The sequence below is a fragment of the Hemiscyllium ocellatum genome, chromosome 10 (assembly GCF_020745735.1).
Source record: "Hemiscyllium ocellatum isolate sHemOce1 chromosome 10, sHemOce1.pat.X.cur, whole genome shotgun sequence".
Taxonomy (NCBI): domain Eukaryota; kingdom Metazoa; phylum Chordata; class Chondrichthyes; order Orectolobiformes; family Hemiscylliidae; genus Hemiscyllium; species Hemiscyllium ocellatum.
In genome coordinates, this window is record NC_083410.1 from 45,523,672 (window position 1) to 45,541,097 (window position 17,426).

General features: G+C 39.7%; 1 protein-coding gene across 1 annotated transcript in view; it reads left to right on the forward strand.

Moving 5' to 3' along the window:
* ush2a (Usher syndrome 2A (autosomal recessive, mild)) overlaps positions 1-17,426 on the forward strand; it is a 985,309-nt gene that overhangs the window by 454,332 nt on the left and 513,551 nt on the right. Inside the window, 2 exon segments of the mRNA XM_060830996.1 lie at positions 13,054-13,219; positions 15,839-15,973. Of these exon segments, the coding sequence (XP_060686979.1) occupies positions 13,054-13,219; positions 15,839-15,973 (301 nt within the window).

Consider the following 17,426-nt stretch of genomic DNA (forward strand, 5'->3'; position numbering starts at 1 on the left):
AAAATTCTGGAACAGCGGCAGCAGTCCATGAAAGAAAAGCTTGATAACCCAAATAGGAATGACTCATAGCATTGCTGATAATTGTGCAAATTAAAGACACCGCCATACAAAATCAACATCATGATATCTGGATGTGTTACTCCATTATCTCCACATTGCAGAGACTCAAAGGCTCACTTATTACTGCAGTTAACCTTTATTTTAAGAAGGATTCACTTTGAAGGACTTGCGCTGTGTATATACACCTCACAAGGTTAGCACTGTTTTAAGCCTTACACCTAGAACTCATGATCTAACATCTTTAAAAAGGGGCAAACTATTCAGCCTTGGCAACAACGCCACCAGAAAAGGTTATGCTGCACTGACATGTTTCTCCATCTCTATATAGGACAAGGTGGCACAAACCAAAGGCAGGAGGAGATTAGATTACTTACAGTATGGAACAGGCCCTTCGGCCCAACAAGTCCACACCGACCCTCCAAAGTGCAACCCACCCAGACCCATTCCCCTGCACCTAACACTATGGGCAATTTAGCATGGCCAACTTGCTTAACTGCAAATCATTTGGACCGTCGGAGGAAACCCATGCAGATATGGGGGGAATGTACAAACTCCACACAGGCAGTTGTCCAAGGCAAACTTACTAACCAATGTCCTGTACAACAGCAACATGAACTCCCAACACCTGTACTCAATATTCTGACCAATAAAGGAAAGCATACCAAACGCCTTCTTCACTATCCTATCTACCTGCGACTCCACTTTCAAGGAGCTATGAACTGGCACTCCAAGGTCTCTTTGTTCAGCAACATTCCCTAGGACTTTACCATTAAGTGTATAAGTCCTGCTAAGATTTGCTTTTCCAAAATGCAGCACCTCATATTTATCTGAATTAACTCCATCTGGCACTTCTCAGCCCATCTAGTCAAGATCCTGTTGTAACCCTCTTCGCTGTCCACTACATCTCCAATTTTAGTGTCATCTGCAAACTTACTAACTGTACCTCTTATGTTTGCATCTAACTCATTTATGTAAATGACAAAACGTAGAGGACCCAGCACCGATCCTTGTGGCACTCCACTGGTCACAGGCCTCCAGTCTGAAAAACAACCCTCCACCATCACCCAGTATCTTCTAAATTTGAGCCAGTTCTGTATCCAAATGGCTAGTTCTCCCTGTATTCCATGAGATCTAACCTTGCTAATCAGTCTCCCATGGGGAACCTTGTCAACCGTCTTACTGAAGTCCACATAGATCACATCTACTGCTCTGCCCTCATCAATCTTCTTAGTTACTTCTTCAAAAAACTCAATCAAGTTTGTGAGACATGATTTCCTACATACAAAGCCATGTTGACTATCCCTAATCAGTCCTTGCCTTTCCAAATACATGTACATCCTGTCCCTTAGGATTCCCTCCAACAACCTGCCCACCATTGATGTCAGGCTCACTGGTTTGTAGTTCCCTGGCTTGTACTTACCACCCTTCTTAAACAGTGGCACTACGTTAGCCAACCTCCAGTCTTCTGGCACCTCACCTGCGGCTATCGATGATACAAATACCTCAGCAAGAAGCCCAGCAATCACTTCTCTAGCTTTCCATAGAGTTGTAGCTTTCCACCTGATCAGGTCCTGGGGATTTATCCACCTTTATGCGTTTCAAGAATTCCAGCACTTCCTCCTCTGTATTATGGACATTTTACAAGGTGTCACCATCTATTTCCCTACAGTCTATATCTTCCATATCCTTTTCTACAGTAAATACTGATGCAAAATACTCGCTTAGCATCTCCCCCATTTTGTGTGGCTCCACACAAAGGCCGTCTGGCTGATCTTTGAGAAGCCCTATTCCTGAAGAAGGGCTCATGCTCGAAACATCGACTCTCCTGCTCCTTGGATGCTGACTGACCTGCTGTGCTTTTCCAGCAACACATTTCAAGCCCTATTCTCTCCCTAGTTACCTTTTTGTCCTTATTTGTTGAAACCCTTTGGATTCTCCTTAATTCTATTTGCCAAAGCTATCTCCTCTCCCTTTTTGCCTTCCTGATTTCCCTCTTAAGTATACTCGTACTGTCTTTATACACTTCTAAGGATTCACTCGATCTATCCTGTCTATACATGACATATGCTTCCTTCTTTTTCTTAACCAAACTCTCAATTTCTTTATTCATCCAGCATTCCCTATATCTACCAGCCTTTCCTTTCACCCTAACAAGAATATACTTTCTCGGGATTCTCGTTATCTCATTTCTGAAGGCTTCCCATTTTCCAGCCATCCCTTTACCTGCAAATATCTGCCCCCAGTCAGCTTTCAAAAGTTCTTGCCTTATACTGTCAAAATTGGCCTTTCTCCAGTTTAGAACTTCAACTTTTAGATCTGGTCTATCCTTTTCCATCACTATTTTAAATCTAATATAATTATGGTCACTGGCTCCAAAGTGCTCTCCCACTGACACCTCAGTCACCCACCCAGCCTTATTTCTCAAGAGTAGGTCAAGTTTTGCATCTTCTCTCGTAGGTACATTCACATACTGAATCAGAAAATTTTCTGTACACACTTAACAAATTCCTCTCCATCCAAACCCTTAACACTATGGCAATCCCAGTCTACGTTTGGAAAGTTAAAATCCCCTACCATAACCACCCTATTATTCTTACAGATAGCTGAGATCTCCTTACAAGTTTGTTTCTCAATTTCCCTCTGATTATTAGGAGGTCTATAATACAATCCCAATAAGGTGATCATCCCTTTCTTATTTCTCAGTTCCACCCCAATAACTTCCCTGGATGTATTTCCAGGAAGATTCTCCCTCAGCACAGGTGTAATGCTAACCCTTATCAAAAATGCTTCTCCCCTTCCTCTCTTGCCTCCCTTTCTATCCTTCCTGTAGCATTTGTATCGTGGAACATTAAGCTGCAAGTCCTGCCCATCCCTGAGCCATGTTTCTGTAATTGCTATGATATCCCAGTCGCATGTTCCTAACCCTGCCCTGAGTTTATAATTTATAGTCCTACCTTGTCCCTGCCTGCCCTGACTGTTTGACTCTCTTCTGTTCTCAACTGTACTCGCCTCAGACTGACCTCTTTCCTCACTCTGGCTGTTTGTACTACGTTCCCCTGAGAATCCATCAGCCCCTACATTTTGCAAAACAGCATACCTGTTTGAAATGGGTATAGCCACAAAAGACTCCTGCACTAGCTGCCTACCTCTCTTACCTTTCCTGGAGTTAACCCATCTATATGACTGTATTTAAGACTTTCACCCCTTCCTATAATTGCCATCCATCACACACTGTTGCTCTTGCAAATTCCTCATTGCTTCTAACTGTCTCTCCAACCAATCCATTCAATCTGGTTAGATTTGCAACCAACAGCATTTATGCACATATAATCCGCAGTAACCCTTAAACTCACTTTAACCTCCCACACCTGTCAAGAAGCACATATCACTCTACTAAAGGCCATTTTTGCTCCTTCACAATCTACAGACCCAGAAAATAACACTGTCTTATTCCTCTACAAACACTGTCCCAGGTTAAATTAATATTTTAAGGTTAATCAAGAGTCATATCTTCAAAAACATGCCTCACAGCGCCAGGGACCTGGGTTCAATTCCCGCCTCAGGCGACTGACTGTGTGGAGTTTGCACATTCTCCCCGTGTCTGCGTGGGTTTCCTCCGGGTGCTCCGGTTTCCTCCCACAGTCCAAAGATGTGCGGGTCAGGTGAATTGGCTATGCTAAATTGCCCGTAGTGTTAGGTAAGGGGTATATCTAGGGGTATGGGTGGGTTGCGCTTCGGCGGGTCGGTGTGGACTTGTTGGGTCGAAGGGCCTGTTTCCACACTGTAAGTAATCTAATCTAATATAATCAAGAAAGAACCCATTCTACTCACTACTGCAGACTTTCTGTAGGCCACACTTAAAACAACAATTCACTTATCTGATTCTGTGCTGTGAACTTCGCCCAACAGTTCCTCCAAGATCAGTTGTGAATTTCACTGTTTGTTAATTTTCCTCGACACATTCTGATATCCAGCGATGTATGAATTCAAACAGCGAAAGCAGTGTCAGTTTCTTTCTCTCTCTCTCTCTCTACTGCACTGACCTCACCATGTGCTTCCTTTGTCTGTTCTTCTCCCTTTTTTAAAACTGCTGTTGTTTTGACTTTTTTTCCCCAAAGTTCCAAAACAATGCAACAGCATATAAAACAGTAATTGCTGCTCCTGGAATTTGAGGAAATCACCGTCAGCACCTAAAATACCTCAAAAATAGGAGCAGCTGTTACAACCAGAAATTTTTCCTATCCTCCATGTTAGATAACTCAAGAAAATCATAACTTTTTTTAGCAGTGTTTTTAGTTTATTTTCCCTTGGGACTAGTTGGGATTTAATAGTTTCCTCACGCAAGAAAACATTGGTAACTCACTCTGTGTTTAGATTGAAGTATGATAGCTGTGCATTTAAATGCAATAAAAATATTTCTTGCAGCTGACTGAGAGGAGTTTAAAATGAAGGTAGTCCATTCTCATTCCTAACCAAGGTATAATACAATATGTCATGAGTTAAGCAGGTTCCAGCTGCCTAGAAGCTGACATCACACATGGGTGACTCCACAGGAAACTCAGATCACTTAGACTCACTTTAATGTGAGAATGATCCGAGTCGTGCACAATGATTTTCTTGGTACCTTAGCATACATGATGGAAAGTGCACCATTACTGTCAAGGGCAAAACAAAACTAAAATAAAACAAGTATAACACAAAGACCTGCGGATGCTGAGGTTCTGAAACAAACAGACAGTGATGCAGAAACATAGTGTGCCTGGCAGCATCGATGGGAAGAATGTAGAGTTCGCATTTCAAGTTCAGTGGCATACAAGACACATATCTACTGCTTCCCCTCTATCCACTTTGGTTGAGATTTCCTTGAAAATCTCTCATAGATTAGGGCTGACTCTGCTTGATTAGACTTTGCTTTTTTGAAATGTTCAGCTATTATTTCCTTGATATTTGATTGCAATGCTTCTCTAACAATAGGTGTTGGTATAATCAACCAGTAGTTACACGCTTTCTGCCTCCCTCCCATTTTTGAAAAGGGGTATCACGTTAACGGTTTTTCAATTCTGTTGTACTTCTCCCACAGAGAAAGTAGCTGCAGTTTGGGAAAACCACAGCCAATACATTTACCATCTCTGTAGCTACCTCTTTTAGGATCCGAGATGTAAGCCGTCAGGACCAAAGGGTTTATCTTCATTTAGTCCCATTAGTTTAGCTTATACTGCCTCTTTAGTGATGGTAATGGTATTTAATTCCTTCCGCATATTCTTTAGTATTATTAGAGTGTTTAAAGTATCTTACATGTAAAGATTGATGCAAAACACCTCTTTTACTCCTCTGCTATTTTCATGTCCCTCAAAATCTTCTTCCCCAGATTCATTTTCTAAAGTGCCAACATCAACTTTGAGCTCTTTCTTCCTTTGTATTAATTTTAAAAAGCTCTTGATATCAGTTTTTATATTCCTCACTAGTTTGCCTTCATAGTTTATTTTCTTTATCTGTATTAGGGATTAGGAGAGCTAAGAGAGGGCATGAAAAATCCTTGGCGGATAGGATCAAGGATAACCCCAAGGCATTTTACGCGTATGTGAGAAACATGAGAATGACGAGAACGAGGGTAGGTCCGATCAAGGACAGTAGTGGGAAATTGTGTATTGAGTCGGAAGAGATAGGAGAGGCCTTGAATGAGTACTTTTCTTCAGTATTTACGAACGAGAGGGACCGTATTATTGAAGAGGAGAGTGTGAAATGGACTGGTAAGCTAGAAGAGATACTTGTTAGGAAGGAAGATGTGTTGGACATTTTGAGCAACCTGAGGATAGACAAGTCCCCTGGGCCTGACGGGATATATCCTAGGATTATGTGGGAAGCAAGAGAGGAAATTGCAGTACCGTTGGCAATGATCTTTTCGTCTTCACTGTCAACGGAGGTGGTACCGGGGACTGGAGAGTAGCGAATGTTGTGCCCCTGTTCAAAAAAGGGAATAGGGATAACTCCTGGAATTACAGGCCAGTTAGTCTTACTTCTGTGGTAGGCAAAGTAATGGAAAGGGTACTGAGGGATAGGATTTATGAGTATCTGGAAAGACACTGCTTGATTAGGGACAGCCAGCACGGATTTGTGAAGGGTAGGTCTTGCCTTACAAGTCTTATTGAATTCTTTGAGGAGGTGACCAAGCATGTGGATAAGGGTAGAGCAGTGGATGTAGTGTACATGGATTTTAGTAAGGCATTTGATAAGGTTCCCCATGGTAGGCTTATGCAGAAAGTCAGGAGGCATGGGATAGAGGGAAATTTAGCCAATTGGATAGAAAACTGGCTAACTGGTCGAAGTTAGAGAGTGGTGGTAGATGGTAAATATTCAGCCTGGAGCCCAGTTACAAGTGGAGTTCCGCAGGGATCAGTTCTGGGTCCTCTGCTGTTTGTAATTTTTATTAATGACTTGGATGAGGGAGTCGAAGGGTGGGTCAGTAAATTTGCAGATGATACGAAGATTGGTGGAGTTGTGGACAGTGAGGAGGGCTGTTGTCGGCTGCAAAAGGACTTAGATATGATGCAGAGCTGGGCTGAGGAGTGGCAGATGGAGTTCAACCTTGCCAAATGTGAGGTTGTCCATTTTGGAAGAACAAATAAGAATGTGGAATACAGGGTTAACGGTAGGGTTCTTAGTCAGGTGGAGGAACAGAGGGATCTTGGGGTCTATGTACATAGATCTTTGAAAGTTGCCACTCAGGTGGATAGAGCTTGTAAGAAGGCCTATGGTGTATTAGCGTTCATTAGCAGAGGGATTGAATTCAAAAGTCGTGAAGTGATGTTGCAGCTGTACAGGACTTTGGTTAGGCCACATTTGGAGTACTGTGTGCAGTTCTGGTCGCCTCACTTTAGGAAAGATATGGAAGCTTTGGAGAAGGTGCAGAGAAGATTTACCAGGATGTTGCCTGGAATGGAGAATAGGTCGTACGAGGATAGGTTGAGAGTTCTCGGCCTTTTCTCGTTGGAACGGCGAAGGATGAGGGGTGACTTGATAGAGGTTTATAAGATGATCAGAGGAATAGATAGAGTAGACAGTCAGAAACTTTTTCCCCGGGTACAACAGAGTGTTACAAGGGGACATAAATTTAAGGTGAAGGGTGGAAGGTATAGGGGAGATGTCAGGGGTGGGTTCTTTACCCAGAGAGTGGTGGGGGCATGGAATGCGCTGCCCGTGGGAGTGGTAGAGTCAGAATCATTGGCGACCTTTAAGCGGCAAGTGGATAGGTACATGGATGGGTGCTTAATCTAGGATAGATGTTCGGCACAACATCGTGGGCCGAAGGGCCTGTTCTGTGCTGTATTGTTCTATGTTCTATGTTCTATGTTCTATGTATTATCTTTATAGTCCTCTTTTGCTGGATTCTGAATTTATCCCAGTCTTCAGAGTTAACCTAATGTTTTCCTCCTAGAATGCTTTTTCTTTCTTCTTAACTTGCTTGGTTAGCCTTGGTTGGTTTATCCCTCTTTTAGAATCTTTCCTTCTCACCACTTGGATGTATTTTTGCTGAGAGTCATGAATTACTTTCTCATAGGAGCGGCCCGGGGTTCAGTGGTTAGCACTGCTGCCTCAAAGTGCCAGGGACCCAAGTCCAATTCCAGCCTCAGTCTGTGCGTGGTTTGCACATTCTCCCTGTGTTTGCGTGGGTTTCCTCTGGGTGCTCCAGTTTCCTCCCACAGTCCAAAGATTTGCAGGCTAGGTGAATTGGCCTTGCTAAATTGTCGATAGTGTTCAGGGATGTGCAGGTGCATTAGTCAGGGGAAATTTAGAGTAATAGTGTAGGGGAATGGGCCTGGATTACTCTTCAGAGGGTCGGTGTAGACTTGTTGGGCTGAAGGGCCTGTTTCCACATTGTAGAGATTCTATAATTCTAGAAACACCTGCCACTGCTTTCTTACTATCATTCCTACTAATCTATCCACCCAGTTCACTTTAGCTCACTCTATCCTCAGATTATTATAATCCCCTTTAGTTTAAACACACTAGTTTCCTTGCAAAGTTTCTTACTCTCAAACTGAATATTAAATTCTATCATGTTATGATCACTATTTCTTTGAAGATCTGTTACTCAGAAGTCATTTATTAAACCTGGCTTATTCCTCATCACCAGATCCAAGCTGATCTGCTACCTGGTTGGCTCCTTGACATATTGCTCTGGGAAACTATCTCTAACTCTTTGAATTCACTGTCATAGCTACCCTTTCCAATTTGATTCATCCAATCAACGTGAAGATTAAAAACATCCATAATTGTCGACCTATTCTTTGCACATGCTCCTATTATTTGTTCATTGATAGCTTTTCCCACAAAGTAGCTATGCTTTTGGGGGGATGGGGCACAGGCGGGCATTACTCCAACCAATGCCTTCTTTCCCTCGTTTTTTTTAATCTCCACCCAAATGGACTCTACGTCACTTAAACCTTTATCATCTCTCACAAATACCCTAATGTAATTTCTTATTAACAGTGCTACCCCACCACTTACCCATCCCTCCTGTCTCTCCATACGGTCAAATATTCTTAAATGTTAAGTTCCCTTGTTTGATCTCTTTGTAACCGTATTTCTACAATGGCTATGAGATCATATTTATTTACCTTGATTTGCACCATCAGTTCATCTATCTTATTCCAAATGGTTCATGTATTAGGACACAAAGTTTCCCTACACTGCTGTCATTCCTTGGTATGATATGACATCCACATATTCTGTCTTTTTTTAAATTTTCTGATAGCAATCAACCCCATCACTAATCTGAAATCCTACCTGCTCCTTTATTTTTGATTTTCTAATCTTCCATGGAACTGAATTGATGCAATAAATTCCATTTTGTTATGACAAGACACTTTAGTTAAGATTCTCTAATAGGCCCTTAGACCTAGTGAAGGGAAGGGGAATATTGGCAAAGTCTATATGCCCATAATTACCATATTTAATGAGCTCCATTTTGAAGGCAATGCGTTAAAGTACAGTTGAAGTAATGCACGGAAATTAGACAACAGCACTTGTAGGATATTAATGAGAACTCTTGAATCAACTCAACGCATCATGATGCAAGAGATTTAAAAAATAAAGCAGTTTTGTTCAGTGCATTTCTGGAAGTACCATCCTACCAAAAATAGCTGTCCCATGACTTTACACATCTTACCTGTGATTGTGAGATGTTATCGCTAAGTTAAAGTTTTCTTTGGGTTCAGGCTATTTTCAGGAAGCAACTGCACAACTGGATTGGCAAACAGTTTGTCATTTGTACCAATGCAGTTGCTTTTAAAAAAAATTACTTCTTTTGTTGCACAGATGAAATTGCACATTTTAAAACTGTGCAATCTTTGCAAGGTTTGTGAAGGTTTGTAGCTCAGGTTGAGGTTTAGGCTGTAGGTTTGATATCCAGATGTTTCATTACCTGGCTAGGTAACATCATCAGTGACTACCTCCAAGCTGTTGTCTCCTGCTTTCTATTTATATGTTTGCCTTGGATGGGGTTCCTGGGATTTATGATGATGTCATTTCCTGTTCATTTTCTGAGGGGTTGATAGATAGTATCTAGATCTATGTGTTTGTTTATGGAGTTGTGGTTGGAGTGCCTGGCCTCTAGGAGAGAGGGTTGTGTCTGGATTCCCAGTTTCTGGATTCATTTAAGAAAGAGTTGGATAGAGCTCTCAAGGGTAGTGGAATCAAGGGTTATGGAGATAAGGCAGGAACAGGATACTGATTAAGGATGATCAGCCATGATCATATTGAATGGTGGTGCAGACTCGAAAGGCAGAATGGCCTACTCCTGCACCTATTGTCTATTGTCTATTGGTCTGCTTGTCGTGGTTTGTTCTTAAGGAATCTGTGGACTGTATTTTTTGCGTTTCCATTCTTCTTGAAAACGTTGTATAGGTTGTTCTCCTAGTCAATGATCTCATTTGACATAACAGCACTGTTCACCTCCATCAACATTCACCTGGCAAAGGAAACACTTACCACACTTCTAGAAGAGACCATCACACACACCCCAACCACCATCAATCACATTACCAACGAAAACATCATGAAGCTAGTGGACCTGTGCCTCACCACCCACTTCACCTTCAACAACATAATCTACAAACAAACCAATGGCACACCCATGGGATCTCCACTATCAAGATTCATAGCAGAAGCGATAATGCAAAGACTAGAACAAACAGCCCTACCAACCATCAAACCAAAAATCTGGGTCCGCTACGTAGATGATACCTTTGTCATCACAAAACGAAACAAGATAGAAGAGACATTTAACATCATCAACAACACCCTCACAGGCATAAAGTTCACCAAGGAGGAAGAAACCACAACAAACTCGCATTCCTGGACGTCACAGTCGAAAGAAAGGACAACGGAGAACCACAAACCTGTGTATACAGAAAACAAACAAACACTGACCAAATACTTAACTACACCAGCAACCATCCCAACACGCACAAACAAAGCTGTATCAGAACACTATTCCAACAAGCCACCACACACTGCAGCACAGACGAAATTCAGAAAACAGAGGAGAACCACCTATACAGCGTATTCAAGAAGAACGCATACTCAAAAAATACAGTCCACAGATTCCTCAAGAACAAACCACGACAAGCAGACCAAACACAGCCAGAAACCCTAACCACCTTACCATACATCAAAGAAGTTTCAGAAATGACAGCCAGACTACTAAGACCCTTTGGAATCCTAGTAGCACACAAACCCAACAACACTCTCAAACAAAAACTAACAAACTTAAAAGACCCAGTACAACCCATGGACAAAACCAACGTCATCTACAAAATTCTATGCAAGGACTGCCACAAACACTATGTAAGACAAACAGGAAGAAAGTTAGCCACCAGGATACACGAACACCAGCTAGTCACAAAAAGACACGACCCTCTCTCCCTCATAGCCTTACACACGGAGGAAAACAAAACATCATTTCGACTGGGACAACACATTTATCCTGGGACAGGCTAAGCAAAGACATGCCAGAGAATTCCTAGAGGCCTGGCACTCCAACACAACGCCATAAACAAACATACAGATCTAGATACCATCTATCAACCCCTCAGAAAATGAACAGGAAATGACATCATCATAAATCCCAGGAACCCCATCCAAGGCAAACATATAAATAGAAAGCAGGAGACAACAGCTTCGCTTCACTTGGAGGTCGCCATTGATGATGTTACCTAGCCAGGTAATGAAACGTCTGGATATCAAACCTACAGCTCAGTGAGCAAACCTACATCCTAAACTGTGCAATCTCACAATGTCATTAATTGCTCATTAAAGCAGAGAAAAATGGACATTTCTACCAGATTTTCTGAAAAAAAAACAAGAACAACAGGCCCATAGTCGAAGTCAGTGAATCATGAAGATTGGAAATCCTATCTATGGTTTTTCCAGTTTCCTTTTGGTAAATGGATGACAATTTGAAAGATAAGGGTTTAACATCTATGTTACAATACAGATTTCAGAGTATTAAGCAGATATTTATGAATGGAAACACAAGTTTCTATTTGTTCTAAAGCGAAGAAGAAAACCTATATCCAGACAACAAATAACATTTTAAAAGGAATAGTATCTTGCAGTTCTGTTAATCCATTAACATATATACTGCACAAACCTATGACTGTTTGAGGATTGAAAATAAAATTTTAATTGAAAATAAAGGGTGTATGTTTTGACTTGATTGTATTATATTACCTCTGCCACAGTTTGTATATATTCAACAAAATATTCCTCAATTCAGTGTGATTAATTGAACAGCAATACATAATTTCTGAGGTACCAAGTTAAGTTGTTTTACCAATGTGAAGTAAATTACTTCAGAATCAATATATGTATTTAAAAAGTGTAAAATGCCATGCTCAGTTTCCTTTTAAAACATAATTGGTGTTTGACAATCCCAGTGAAATTGATTCTCAATTAATCTAGTGATGAGTAATGTATAATACGTTAGTATACTCACCAATGTACCTTGCCTTTTGTTTGTTATTGCTCAGGAACAAATGTTTGCAAAATTCAAAAATAAGACACTGTATAAAACAATGGAAAAAATCACATTTGAGTAGTTTTAATTATTGGTTTAACTGTATGAACATGTATAAAAACAGCTGCAACAAAATGCTCTAATAATTGAGCAGAATATTTACAGAGGAAAGCTTTACAGAAAATGGCAGGTCGCTGCATTGATCAGTAACAGTAATCACCTCCTGCCTAAGATAAATCAAGCCCCCAGGCTAAGAAATAGAATTATTTTGTTACTTGCATTGTTTTTATGCCTATACCTAAGGTACAACAGTACTGATGTGGGGACCTGTGTTTGTCTTTCCAACTGAAGAAGTACTAGCCCTCCATTAAGGGGTGCAGTGAATGTTCCATTGTACTGTAAACTGTGAACTGGTATCTGAAAAGAAAACTGCACAGAATATTTTGTTCTTACCTCTTTTTAACTTATTTAAATTCAAAGTTGACAATTTTGTTCTTATTACCATATAAACTAAGCTGACCATGATGGCCTTCAAGCATATTGATAGACTCTTTAAAAATATAAATGGAAACAAGAACAAAACTTGCATTTCTAAAACACTGCTAGCATAGTACAATGTACCAAGCAACATTGTCATACAAAATTTGATGCCAGTTAGTCACAGAAGGATAAATGAAAACCATTAGAGTTTTAAAGAGGGTCCTCATTGAGAATAGAAAGTTAGAGCAATTTAGGAAGAGGATTCCAAACTCAGAGCCTACTGGACCCCAGACATGGCTGTGAAAGATGGTGTGCTTAGAATTATTAAAGAGTAAAACCTAATTTAGAGATATGCAGAGATCCTGAAATGTTGTGGAACTGGAGAAGGACAGGGAAGTAAAAAAAAAGTGGGGATTTGAAATTCATGATTCACATTTGTCCAAAAATTCCAAATTCTTCTTTCACCCCAATGATCACACTTTCTCTGATTCCAGGCCATTGCCTCTCGATCTTGTTGGCTCTCAGCCGTGAGACGGAATAAAAAGAATTCAGCTGTTAAATTCTGCCAGATCTCTGAGATACTCATAAGTGCAGACTTCGTGCGCATTACCCCAGTCACTTTCTACCATTTCTGTTACTATCAGGGCTATTCGCTTGAAGGTATGACCTTATCTGTCCTCTTCAGTGGCCATTAAAGATTGCATGGAACTATTTTGAAATTGTAAGGGTCATAGCAGGAGATTTATACTGATTGTAATGACCATCAGCTTGCTGAATTTCACTGCTTAGGCCGAGAAACAAATTTTGACAACTTGGCTGTGTTACTCAGACTGTCAGCACAAATATGAGGCAGTTATTTCAGAAGATGAAATGGGAAAAGGAAAGAAATTAAATGTTCCCAGGAAAACTACCATTGCATTGATATTTTACATTGCATTTAGAAATTCATGACAACCAGAATGTTTGTTTGTGGAGATAATTCCTTGAAATGAACACATTTTGGCTATGTGTGAACTATTGGATCAATTTTAAATTTATCCACTGGGCAGATGCCAGTTAATAACTGTTATTTCCATGCACAGATTCTGCTCATCTCCAACCTTACCCGATGGGTTCTGTGGGGTGGTATCTCAGAAAAAAGCATCAAAACCTACTCAAATTGATGGCATTTTGAATCAATAGAATCCCGATTCAACTTTAATGGTGAAATTAAGCGTGTGTTTCTGTGTGCAGCTTTCCAGACAGCTGCAAGAAGGTCTTAGTTCATGTTATGTTTCTAACTCTTTTAACCCGACTCACTTGGCAGAAATTGGGCGGGCACACTTGAAAATTGACCATACCACTTGTTTTCCACAGGGGGTGGGCCAGCTGTGATTTTTGCTGTAACTTTGTCTCCAACTCATTCTCTGTCCAGTTTGACAAAGGGAATTGTACAAGTTTTAGGCCCCCTATTCTCTTGGATAACAAACTGAACATTTGGTTCAGGTAGGTGTTCTGGCCAACTTAACCAATATGCTATAAACCTTACCTGCAAATGTTTGCACCTAATTATTGACCACAGTGCCAACTACATTTCCTGTTTGGAAAAAAAAGTTTTAAAGAAAACACTCCATTGTTAGGATTTCTCAAAGCACTTCAAAATTCAAGAATTATTTTTTGAAATACATTAATTATGGAGGCAATTTTCACGTAGTATGATTCACAAACAACAGATGAGATCATTAGTCAGCTGACCTATTCTTTGTAGTATTGTTTGAGAGAGAAGTGCTAGCCAGAATATCAAACAAATTCACTGTTGTGTCAATATTGCTGTTGGATATTCTATTTCCTCCGCTATTATATAAAAAAATAACTTCGCTCTTCTTTTATTCTCATTTAATTATCTGCATATCAAAATTTGGGTGCCGTTGATTCACAACAGCTCTGTTTTCTGAGTGAGTTAATTGAGAATGCAATATTCTAAATTTGCATGTTTTACTCTGCAGCTGAATTATGAAAGAGCACAACAACAGAAAGCTACAACAAACATTAAAACTTTATTTATCTTTGAAAATAAAGTCTTTAAATAAATTGATAAGCATAACGATTTGTAAGAGAAAGCATATTTGTTTATTCCTGACTATTATTGATGTTTCTGGGACTGCCAATGACATCTATATGATTAGATTTTCTGCACTATATTTAGATCTGCTGTGGTTAGAATATACCCTTTTCTCTTTCATTCAACCTACTTTTGGCCATGATTGATGAGTACATCAGTAAATGATTTGGAGAGTATCCACAAATTCTTTGAAGCTAAATATTTTTACAGTTAAACACAAAGCAGAGTTTTGAAATGAGTGCTGAAAAGTCTACATGCCAAGAATTTCCTTGGAGGTTCTTACACAATAACTTAAGTGGGAGATCAGCAGGTACAATATATGGCTGTTAACATGGTTTCTCCAGAGTTTCTAATGATCATCTGCCAAATTTACAGTGAAGCTAATAATTAGCACACATTGGACCTGAAGGTAGGAGCATATAAGGGGGTCAGGGCAGAAGATAGAAAGGCATGTATGTGATGAGGGTTTGAAGTGGAACAATCAAATCTGCAGGAGATTTTCAGGAGAAATTCAATGGAAATTCCTGTCTAATATCTTCTTTTAAAAGCAGCATGCTAAAATAATTTTCTTCTGCAAAGATATAAACTGTGGTGATTAAAATATACAACACAATAAATTTCGTGCAAAGACCAGCAACTGGCCAACTGAAATGTATTTTTCTTGGAACAAAGTGATTTTACTACAGTACCTTCAATGACTAAAAATGCTAGATATTCACAGTAGGAGTCATTCAGTATTTGGAAGAGAAAAACATCCTAGCCATTATCTGATGCTTCACGCAGTCTCCCCGTGTTTCTATACAGCAGCATTGTCTCAATCCATATCATAGCTGCTCTGGACTTCAATTTAATCAATTTATCCTTTGTCTCTTTTTGTCTCCCTTCATTCAGGTACCAAGATGTTGACTGATTTGATATATATATTATGCTTTTCTTTCAGAATTATAGTTTTCATGGAATTTTTCACTCCTCTCTGCTTGATTATTTAAAATTTGTATCTAATTAAATAAAGCAAATAATGTTAATGATCATCATAATTAACAAGGAAATTAATTACTTGATAAAAAGTGAATCTTGTATACAACATACTATGAAATCAGTTATTGTATATAGCAATGGATAATAAAATTTGATTGAAATGCATTTATACATTTTTTCTCTCTCAGGCATCACTTAAGGAGGATGGACAATGAGTTCAGCTAGTATTGCTAAGACTGAAGACAGAACCCCAGAAAACGTTTCTGTTCCTATTGTCCGCTCTTCTGCATCCAATTCCTTTAACATTTCCAGGCCAGAACCTGGGTTACCAAATGGTGGGTGATTTTTTTTTGCCTGAAGTTAAAAACATGATTAGCAAAGGTAAATTAATATTCTAGATGACAACTTATATGTGGCACTTAATTTTTAATGACCATTTTAACACATAAAAAACTCCTGAGATAGCATCATTTTATAAAGCTCAGAAATTGCAGTCATTTAGAGTGTCATATTTAAATAGCTCAAAAGTGCTCCCTTTTGACTGTTATTGAGTACTACATCTGAAAAATGTGTATTCCAGTTTTTTGACGGTACACAAAATTCTTCACTGCCTTTATCTGGAACCCATAGAGAACACTTTTTTTTACATGTAAAATGGCAAATCAAACTTTCATTGGTTGCTCAATCAGTTTTGTAACATACAAATGATGGTGGTTGATAGATCTCACATTTAGTTGAAAGTGCTATTTCTTTTTTTTTACTGAAGGCTGGATTTTTCACTCCGGTAGAGCAGTAAGGCAGAAGAGCAGTAAGCTTTAGTGCTCAATGGCATCATGCTAGGCTGACCCTGTGAGACTTCCTGAGATCAATCTTAATTATGTAATCACAGCAAGCCGCTCGTCCACTTTGGTCCTGGAGTGAGCAGCTCACTAGCAATGTGATAGAGAGGGTCATGCAGTTGAGCAGCCTCTGAAAGAAAGCAGGCAGAATTCCAAGAAATGTAGACATCCTGAAGAAAATTAGTTTTAGCTTTTGAAAGATTGCAATGTCTTTCAGTCACAGTTTCGGCTTTTTCCAAAAGTCAGATGAGATCAAAGAATTGGCTGGCAGAGAAGTAAAACCTTTTGGTCAGCATAGGAGTTTGTGGCCAAATGATGAAATGGTATAGCAGTGGATGGTGCTGCTGCAAGTTGGAATCTGTCAGAAGCATTGGTGTTTCAGGACACTAACCACAACGAATAACTTCCAAGTTGCCTGATATGCCATTGCCAGTACTATTTACTTGTACGACCTGGATGCAGACGCAGATAAAGATGAAGGACAATCAAAATATGGCGAGGAAAGACTATCCCACAGAAACGTCCAACAGATAAATAATTGATGTACATATAACTTGCAGTGTTGTGAACCTGTAGCCTGTTTATACTCATCACGCCAAGTTCTCTCATAACATCAGAGCTCTTTCACTGCTTATCATGAATAACCATATTGAAGTAGGACAGATGTTCAAACTGGAAGTTAAAACAGGTGTAACAATCTCACATTTGCAAAGATCTTTGAGAATAAAATCATTGTAAGAGAGTACAGCTAAATGATCAATGGTTGCTCACTGACATATAGGATGTGTTACTGGCAGATCACATGACCATCAAAAGCTCTATTCTTTGACGTGTACTGGCATTGGAAAACTGTGCATCATTGCTATTGCTTTTAGATAAAGAGGGGATGAAAGTAATAGCTGTATTGACCCATGCATTAGCCACCTCCCTGATACATTTGTGGGAAGTG